Raw genomic sequence first — 10,291 nt, 5'->3', positions numbered from 1 at the left:
GGACACGTACTGAGCAGCGGTATTTTTATCTCGGTTAGGACTCAAGACACAACCAGTTCAGCTCATATCTAGAGAGAAAATGGAGGTTAATTCACTGCTCTTAGAGGAAGACCCTTGTTGTTCAGCGTGTGGGGAGGTGTTCAGCATTCCAGTGGTCCTCTGCTGTATTTCATGCGGGCGCAGCTTCTGTGAAATTTGCTGTCAGCAGTTTTGGGAGACGCAGTGTCCCTTCTGCAGACAAGAGGCCACTGGATCACGTCTCAGAAAGTGCAGGGAGCAAAGAATAAAGGTATTAAATCCAGCACAGCTCAATGATAGAGATGTAATAAAAACGGCATCATATTCAAGCATACCCTGCAGAGCAATGCATGAAAATAACCAGTAATGAAAATGAATTATCTTGTGTAACCTGATCTTTTAATTAGCTAAACAAATTTAGGACGCCTTCAGCCCACCCCTCTCAGTATGTCAACAACCATCAGCAATCGTATTACATTGTCTGAAGGGACTGTCTTTATACATATTTTAGTGGTAAATACAGTTCTATGAAAAAGAAGTTTGTGCACATTAACATTGTATATGGTCAGATTTCATTATGGATTGTAGGAGTATATAGATGGTGAAAAAGTTACAAAGCCATTTCTAAGGGGCTGTTTTTACACAACACTGACATTTTTGAAAACGATATTGTTATCGCCTCCGTGTAAATTACAAAAACGTGATTTTTTTTTAAAAACAGTGACGTCATGCGCATGCGCTTTACATGTTCAGTCTATAGGCATGTAGTGTTTTTTTTCCAAATACTGGCCTGGCATGAATAATATAGCATTTTTAGCCGTTTTCGCGGATCCTCATGGACAGGGATAATTTTGTCGTCTGTACGTGTAAAAAGCAAAAAAAAAAAGAAGTTTCCGTTTTCAGTACAGTAAACACACCATAAGTCTTTGAAGGCTCCACTAAAGCACAATCAGAGTCATATCCAAATGAATACGGCTTGGAATAGTTCATCTCTTAGTCACAAAAAACTTTCTAAAGATCTTCAAGCCTCTGCTTTTTATAAAAATTGCCAGTCAAAAACGGCGGTAGTTGTGTGATAGTTTTTGAGGCATCAGGACCTAAACATCGTGCCCAGAAAGAACTGAAAAAAACTATGACTTATGAGAATTTTCCAGGAGAATAATCTGTCTGTAAACTAACGCTAAAGCCCAGCGGGGTCATGCTCCAAAATAATAACCCCCTTAAGAAAATGATCCCTAAAATTTTTGAGATGGTCTAGTCACAGTCTAGACCTAAACCCTAATGAAATGCCGTGGCAGGATCTGAAACACACAGTTCATGCTTGAACACTGAGCTGAAGCAATTCTGCAAGGAGGAGTGGGCCAAAATTCCTCCATATAAATAACTACAGGAAACATTTGGTTGCAGATATTGCTGCTAATGTGGATGCAACCAGATATTGGTTACCTCCATTAGCAGCATTAACTTAGAATAGTGTTGAACGAATAGTGCTTTCTTTAATGAATGCATGAAAGATTCATCTCATTGTGTTGTTGTCCATGTGTTATTGTCCAAGGCTCGTGGAAAGGTCTTGGTTAAAGATCTGAAGACATTACGTGTGAAATATGCAAAAATACTGACAATCAGATGGGGGCATAAACTTTTTCACAGGACTGAATTAATGTTTTTCTAAGGTCGCTTCCATAGTCCAAGCTTCTGGACAGTTTTCTGTTTATTTGTCCTGCCTTTTAATTGTATTTTTAAGAGGAGGCACACATCTTCTCGAATGGAATGAGAAAATCTTAACATATTTCCTCTTGCGTCAGTGCCAGGGTCAAATCGCTCTCCAGGAGCTTGATGTTACATAATGTGATGTTCAGGCATTCATCAGAAGATATCATGTACCAGCCAAGATCTCACTCGGTGATGTAAACTCTGAGTGAATACTGGAGCCAATCAGAAGACATATCTCCCAAGGGCAATCTTATGTGGGAGGGGAGGTATAGTACCCTCTTGTGACCCAACTGGGCAATGAAGGGCTCAAAGGAGCAATGGCCACCATGCAATCCTATCTTGCAGATGACCTGTCGTGCCCCATCTGTGGAAATATCCTGCAAAAGCCCGTAGTGCTGTTTTGCAGACATCGCTTTTGCAAACTTTGCCTTGAGAACCTGTGGAATGGAGGAGGATCTTGCGAATGCCCGCTTTGCTGTCAGCCATCCTCTATGGGGGAGCTCATAGTCAACACCATGCTTGAGAAGACCTGTGAGGGCTTTCTGGAGCGCTGCAAAAACAACCCTCTTGCATGCAAGGAGCATGGAGAGACCTTGACGCTTTTTTGTTTGGAGGATCTGGAACCCACTTGTTGCAAATGCAAGTCGTCAGCCAACCACCATGGTCACAGGTTATATCCCTTAAATGAAGCTTCACACGACTGTAAGGTATGTCTAAATACAGATTCATGGTCGTCTGCATCTATGTTTGACATTTGTTTACAGGCAATGTTGATTCCAATGTAGATCTTCAATGATTGCACTGTCAGTTCAAGGACAAGAGGGGAAACCAAAAATATTTTATGAGAATATTATAACCATTTGGACAACCGTCCTTTCTCTTTAGGACCTCAGAAATAGTTATTTATGGATTCTTGGCTGGGTTCATTAACAGACTATTAATAGTGGTAAGTTCATGCTAGGGATGAGGCCTTCTGGTAGGGCTGAAACCAGATGCCCATGTGCTCAGTTTAGAGTTGATGAAATTATGCACTCATATCTCCTCAAAATAATCTAAAAATCTTTTAAGGTCACGTATGACACTTTTATCACCTCACACTTAAAGGAGAGCAAGATATTATGATATCTTGTTTCACTTATTGTATTCACTTTCTTCAATTATTGCAACTTCACATTCTTCAGTTTCTACTTGCAATGTATGGATTTTTATTTTATTTCTTATAATTGCACCTTTCTTAGTGCCATACAACCAGGATGCGAATTACACAATGGCCTTTTTAGGGGGGTCAGAGTTGGGGAGCAGTTTGCTTCATACATTTAGTTAAACAGCATCAATGAGGCCAAATTTTATCATTCAACTGAACTGTGTACATGCATTTTAAAGGGGTCATATAATGCCATTTTTGTACAAGCTAATATGATTCTTTAGGGTCTAAATTAAAAGTTTGTAATATACTTTAATTAAAAATTCTCATTAGTATTGTAAGAAAACACTTATTTTACCTGGTCAAAAACAGCTCTGTTTTCAGCACGCCGTTTCAGTGCATATGCCTTTAAATGATAATGAGCTTTGCTCACCCCGCCTCTCTGTTCTGTGCGTACACCATTTTTAACTCAATAACACAATAACCATAACGCGTTGTTCAGTATAAACGTGGGATTATGAATTATATTGAGAACGTCATACATAGAAAACATGCCGTAATGTACCCTGAGTGTAAACCTTAGACGCATTCATTGTGAAGCATGCAATTTGCAAAGATTAATATATTAATATAAAGTTTAATAAAACGTTACACTCACTTCAGTTGTTCTAGAGGTTCAGCAGGAACACGAATAGATGGTACCGATCCTTTTTTCATGAGCAGCTTCTTAGCAAAACCAGCTTTATACTGACCCTCCTTTATAAAGCAGTCTGGTGAGAAATGATTCGCGCAAACATGAGAGCATTGACGTTGCTCGTGGGGAATATTCCCTTCGAAAACAAACACAGCCACTGCGTCTTCAGCCGTTCGGATTTAGGAACATTAAAATGACTGCTGTGTTCGTTATTACACCCAAGAACAGAACACCACAATCGCTTAGACGCCATTCTGCTCATAGACAGTGCTCCAGCATATCAACAATGACCGCGCCGGTCTGCGCAGACTATGATTGACAGCTCCCTCATGAGCGAGGGCGGGTCTGTGTTGAAACGCTCCTGTCAATCAACAATTGTGGGAGGGGCTTCCGAGCGTGTGACGTCACAGGCTCGAACGGCTCGATTTGAGGGAGGGGAAAACATATAAGGAGATTAAAACAAAACCACTGGATGGATTTTTATCATTATATGATGGTTGTGTACAGACACTGCCAACACACATTTCAGTACAATCAACTTGTAAAAGTGCATGTACCATTATATGACCCCTTTAAACACATAATGCAATAAATGCACATCCCTGGATGGGTGCGGTTTTATAGCGCATCTAATTCAGCTGCTCAGTGCTCTGGTAATGTTAATGGTATGACCCAATTCAGGGTTACGGTTATAATTTAAAATCAGTCAGAGCTAGAAATGTATCTACTTATTAACAGGTAAAGCTTCATGTTACGGGTATACTGCTTTCTTTGACCCCCACAACATCTTGTATTAATGTGAAAACCCCATTCTAATTTGCACCCTGCAAACAAGCATGGGCACGCCAGATTTTGGAAGCTAAGCAAGGTTTGACATAGGGGTCGTTTACACGACACCGGTTTCAACTAAAAACTGAAAACTTTTTATGCGTTTTGGCCGACCATTTACATGACAACGGTGTATTGGGGGCCTAAAAACGCAAACTTTTGCAAGTTTTTGAAAACGATATCGTTATAGTCTCCATGTTAACTGCGAGAATGACTGGCGCGAGTGCTCTGTAAAAGAATGTGCGCAATTGCATAGTCTTTCTTGCATAATACAAAGTTTTTAATCGTTTTCGTGGATCTGTGTGAATGGGGATGGTTTTTAATAATGTTGTCATCTGTACAAAGAAAAAACTTTGCAGTTTTTAGTACATCTTTGTGGTCTAAACGTACTTGGATGGGACTTGCAATTGCTGGGATAGGCTCCAGCACCACCACAACTCTACATAGGACAAGCAATTTGGAAAATGAATGGATGGTTGGATAATTGCAACTTTATATGCTCGAAAAACAGGCTGTGAAAAGGGACAAATCTTCTTGTGGATGCTTTAAAGTTTTAGCCATTAAAGTAAAGCCATTGTAGTAAGTTCGAAAAAGTTTCGGCCTCTCTAAATGAATAAATGTGTTTCAGTATGGGAACATCTAGTAATTACTCAATCTTGCTATGTTATCGTTTTATTCACTCTTTATAGGAAGAACTCAAAAATGCTTTGAAACCACTTCAGGAAAAGCTGAAGCTCTTCCGAAAAGCAAAACTCACTTGTGAGGAAACAATAGAGCATATTAAGGTATTTTCACATCGAATTTGCTTTAAGCATGCAGGGGAACAATTATAGAAGGAGACAATGAATTCTCCCCTTCAAAAAAAAAAGTAAATGATAACCTTCTCATTACAGAGTCAGGCCGAGAACACAGAGAAGAAGATAGGAGAGGAGTTTGAGGCGCTGCACCAGTTTCTGCGAGACGAGGAAGCATCCAGGCTTTCCATGCTCAAGCAAGAGAAGGATCAGAAGAGGCAGATGATGAATGATAAGATTGAAGATCTGGAGAATGACATCACTTCACTTAGCAACACTATAAGAATCATTGAACAGGAGATGAGATCTCAGGATATACCATTCCTCAAGGTGAACATTCGTAAAGGAATGATAGAAAAACACAACACATACAATTCACTCTTTGTAATCTGCTTTTCTTTTAATCTCATGTAGAATTATAAGGACACTATAAAGAGGTAAAAAGCCTTTCTCAGTTATCAATTTCATTTAAACTTTTCCATCCAAGTAAGTATAATTTTCTCTGTGAGCTAGACCTAGAATAACTCTGTATTCTTTTATTGACAGAACCTGGCGGGTTCCCCAGGATCCAGAGATGATAAGAGGTTCACTGCTTGATATTGCCAAACACCTGGGCTCATTAAAGTTTAAAGTATGGGAGAGAATGAAGGAAATCATTCAATATAGTGAGTATATTCTGTGTCTTAGGAGCCCCTAAAGGGACACGGTGATGGAGAAAATAAAGAGACTAGAGGAAAAATGATTTTTCCTCACAATAAAAAAAGTTTTCCCCCCTGAGAAACTTTGCGAGTCGATTTTTTTTGCAAGTGAACGCAAAGTTTTTAGGGGCAACTCGAAAGTTTTTGTGAGAGAACGGCAAGTTTTATCAGGCATGCAAAATCACCATGTCCCTTTAGGGCCTCCATATTTATCAAAATACCACATTTGTTGTTATTTCTTTTACTTATTTACTTTACTTGTCAATTTTAAACCACTGTCAAGAAATAAAAAAAATAGTGATGCAATTCATGATGATTTTAATAGAAAATTGAGAAAGTGGTTTAATTGTCATGAAAATAATAACAATAATGTTACAATGCAAAAAACAAACAAACTATTAATTAAAGAATATTACTTTTTCATGCACTGGTTAATTTTGAGTCTGTCTTTTCAGACTAGTGAAAAGAAAGCCAAAATACAGATTTAAGTGTTTATTTTATTACACTTTATCTATTTGCGTCTCAAAATTTTAAATACACAGCATATCTTTCTCCTGCACTGAACCAGACATCTCAACTTCAGCAGCACCAAACTTAAGTTTCATTCCTATCTACTGTATATTCTAAAGCTTTTTACAAAGAGTTTTTTTCTTCATATATCATTTACCTGATTTAACATTTCCTAAAATGTAATGCATCTTTTCATCAATTCTTATTGTAAATCAGTCAACTGGGGAAGTATGGTGACATCTACTAGTTAAAGGTGCTATTTGTAGTTTTTCTTCTAAAATGAATCCTTTTTTTATTGCCTGTGTGTGAAGGGGTTGTAATTAGGGATGGCCCGATACCATTTTTTTTCAAACCGATACGAGTACGAGTATTTACATTTGTGTACTTGCCGATACCGAGTACCGATACCGATATTTCTACCGCAAAAGTAATAGGCTCCCAGAAAAGAAGACGACTATTTTAGAACACAGGTTAGAAGACTGTTTTTATTTTCTTCTCTGCTTGTTTTAACAAGTCTAAAAAATAAATAAAAATTAGTAAAATAATAAATGTATTAACACACAAACCACTGTTAATTTAACATAAAAGCAAGCAGGCTACTGCGTGCATGGTCTGGCATGACTGAATGCGCGCAAAGTGCGCTCCCTTAATAAATCCTAAAAGCTGACAGTTCATCGCGATCTCACACATCTCTGTTATTATCAATGAAGCTGACTGCACAATCAATCTTTCATAATATCCACACTTTGTTTGTTATAATTAGAGGATTTGCCAGCATGCAGAATTCAGCACTGAACAAAAAAGTCCGTTTTGAGCGGTGAGGGGAGTCTATCTTAAATGCTTCTGATTGGCCATTGCGTTCCAGAAATCAACACATATGTCTGTGATTGGCTACATCGCTCAACGCTGTAACCATGTTATGAATAGAAACTCTGTCCTGTAAATCGTTTCTATTTTGTTGTAGTTGTTCTTGTTGCTTTTCTGCAAGAGATTAATAAAAATCTTTTAGTTTTTATGTTTTATTCATAGATATTTCTAGTTTGCGGGAGTCCCGCGAATCGTTTTATTCTCCCGTAACCCGCACACACAGAGTGAGTGCATTACCGCCCGCGCGCGCGCTCGGCCATCAGATCTATGATGCGTCTTCAGATGTTTAATTAGATTGCTGGTGTTAAACGATGTACTTTCTTTCCCTCCTCTCGACACCTTAGCTGAACATAACTCACAGTCTGCCTTGCTGTTGTCATCATCCCTTATCTTGAAATGAGCCCAAACCGCCGACATTAGCCTATACTTTCCTATGCCTCAGTTCACCTCGACAAAGCACTCGCGGCGGCCAGTTTCGTTTTGCAAAATGTACGTGGTATCGGTGCGTGGTATCGGCGAATTTTTATGAGTACGAGTACGAGTATATTAGGACAGTATCGGCCCGATCCCCGATGCCAGTATCGGTATCGGGCCATCCCTAGTTGTAATCACACATTACAATGATCCACTTTTTTTATTTTTATTTATTTATTTATATTTATTTATTTGATCAGGGACAATGCACAAAAACCATTAATCTAAGAAAGAAGAGATGTCATGTGCCAGGTTATAGCAAAAATGCTAATTTCCGCCTGCAGTCCCTGGACAGGTTGATGATATACTTACAAAATTTAAAAAATATGTACAGAATTATAATACACAGAAGCATCACTTCACTCACATCATATAACACTCTCTACTACAGGAATCTATAACTTATTCATTCACAGATGAATGAATAAGTTATTGAACTTGTCGGGTTTTGCTATTACCTCTGAAGGCCAGTATTCCTATTTCTATGTGAAGTCTCCGGGTCGGATTTTCTGCGAAAGCCATCGGATGTGACGTGCATGCGCGCTCCCGAGCCTCTCTCCTTTTTATATACAGTCTGCACTTTTATATGCGACGGCACTGCAGCTGACGACATGGAGTCTGATACCAACAAAAAACGACCTGCCTCCAGTACAACACACACACTCCACATAAATATAAAAAACAAAACAAAAAGTTATCTGCTGAAGCTCGTCAGGCCAAACGTGAATCGGATCGACTTAGGACGAAAACACGGATCAACATCGGCAGAGCGTTTGAATTATGGAGAGACCTCCGCTATTTTTATTGTGATAAATTACAAGTTTTCAGATATGCTGAAATAATGGTAAACTGTAATGAAATAGCAAGGTAAACTACAACATACAGGAGACATGAAATGAATACAAAAGACTGTTCCAGGATAACAAAAAGTAACGTTAGGTGCAACTTTTATTTTATGTACTAGATCTACTGTCTAACGTCACTCATCCCACTACTATCATATTGTTTATAATACACATTCCCAGACACATTCAGTACAGTAATGTTACTTCCTACGATCTTACTGTTACACTGAAATTGTTCAGTCTAGTTCACTAACCGTTTTCGTTATCATATTATACATTCATCTCTAGGCTATGTTGACATTGCTGCCTGATTGTGAAAGATACACGAATAGTTAGTGAAATGCGTTGTGCTAGATAACACCACATGCCGGCTAAATGCAGTCAATGTAACGTTATCATGGTACGAGCATGGAGCATTAGTTCAACGTCAAGCTGATAAAGTAGCCTATTATTGTAACGTTGCAGTGGGAGTTTACATGAGTTTCCAGCATGTTGTGTGCGAAAAGTCTCAGTGTGGCCGGTACCATGAGTGTTCACTCTTTTGTTCGAGCGCTCTTGTAAATATTGGTTGCAATCTGAAACATCACGATAGAGGCCGCTAAAAAATACATATAGCACCTTTAAATATTTTTTTTTAACTAGAGTAAAAGATCCAGTGACTTTAACGAATTTTGCTTTCTCAGCAACATTTGCATTTCACCCTTTAAACAATTGCTTTGTTTCAGCTCCAGTGACCCTTGATCCGAACACCGCGGCAAGCTGCTTCCTCCTGTCAGAGGATCTGACCACATTACAGTGCTGTTCCCAGACGTTTAAACTCCCAGAAAACCCTGAGCGTTTCAATGTTGGCGCAGAGGTGCTGGCCTATGAGGGCTTCAGCTCGGGACGATACAGCTGGGACGTGGAGGTCAAAAACAACACCTACTGGGTCATTGGAGTTGCAAGCGCATCCATCAGCCGAAAGGGAAAGCACGTGCTGACCCCCGCAGAGGGATTCTGGACCATTAGGCTACGAAACGGAGAGTATAAAGCCTGTACTGCCCCATGGTCCCCTCTCACTATGACTCAGGAGCCGCAGGTGGTGAGAGTGGTTCTGGACATGAACAGGTCCAGGGTGACTTTCTACGACCCACGAGAGAGGACGCCATTATTCACCTACATGGACATCATCACTCCGAGAGCGTTCCCATACTTCTGCAGTGCCTGTAAGGAGCACCCACTGAAAGTGTTGCCAGCGTGGATCTCTATTAAGACAGACTGATGTGAAGAAGGTCCCTCTCAGCATTTCTCTCTCCACATCTCAACTCTCATGTTACAGTACATGTGTTGTGGAAATAACCTCCAGTTCCACTTGTTTTGGATTTTAAAAACCTGATAGATGATCTGAACAACAAGGTGAATCTCCCCAAAACTGTCATAAAATGCATAGGTCACATTTTCCTGAAATCAAAAGAAAATATGATAATATTGTAAATAATCCAACACCAGCGGTTGACACTTCATCATAGTGTGTGTGTGGCGGTATTGCACCTTATCACTGGTTTCCACCCATCATAAAATGGAAAAAAGTAGACAACAATGGCGACGTAGTGTGTAGCAATGTACTACTGCCACTCAAAATCTTGTTGGAGGAGTTGATAGATATAGAAGAGAGACAGGCCCTGTTTACACCTGGTGTTAAAGGTGAACTAAGTAACTTTTTTACC

The 10,291-nt window shown here is 39.4% G+C and overlaps 1 protein-coding gene across 2 annotated transcripts; it reads left to right on the top strand.

Moving 5' to 3' along the window:
* On the top strand, positions 1–9,867 carry trim35-13 (tripartite motif containing 35-13). 2 transcript variants are annotated; one of them, XM_056252398.1, is made up of 6 exons: positions 1–289; positions 5,087–5,182; positions 5,291–5,521; positions 5,606–5,628; positions 5,738–5,856; positions 9,311–9,867. In XM_056252398.1, exons 1-6 carry the CDS (start codon positions 80–82, stop codon positions 9,844–9,846), a joined length of 1,215 nt encoding a protein of 404 aa, XP_056108373.1. In that variant the 5' UTR covers positions 1–79; the 3' UTR covers positions 9,847–9,867. The 2 variants fall into 2 exon arrangements, with proteins under 2 accessions (XP_056108373.1, XP_056108366.1); XM_056252391.1 differs by lacking the exon at positions 1–289 and adding an exon at positions 1,625–2,438.
* The last annotated feature ends 424 nt before the right edge of the window (positions 9,868–10,291 follow it).

Source organism: Rhinichthys klamathensis, unplaced genomic scaffold, assembly GCF_029890125.1.
Source record: "Rhinichthys klamathensis goyatoka isolate OS25496 unplaced genomic scaffold, OSU_Roscu_1.1 h1tg000004l_1, whole genome shotgun sequence".
Classification (NCBI taxonomy): Eukaryota; Metazoa; Chordata; class Actinopteri; order Cypriniformes; family Leuciscidae; genus Rhinichthys; species Rhinichthys klamathensis.
The sequence above is the reverse complement of the archived record's forward strand: the minus strand, read 5'-3'. Positions and strand labels throughout refer to the sequence as shown.

Bases quoted from the DNA above. Each gene is read 5' to 3' on its own strand.
- trim35-13 (XM_056252391.1), top strand. From the start codon at position 2,049: ATGGCCACCATGCAATCCTATCTTGCAGATGACCTGTCGTGCCCCATC. The intron at 2,439-5,086 runs GTATGTCTAAAT...CACTCTTTATAG, and splicing joins AAGCTTCACACGACTGTAAG to GAAGAACTCAAAAATGCTTT. The intron at 5,522-5,605 runs GTGAACATTCGT...AATCTCATGTAG, and splicing joins AGGATATACCATTCCTCAAG to AATTATAAGGACACTATAAA.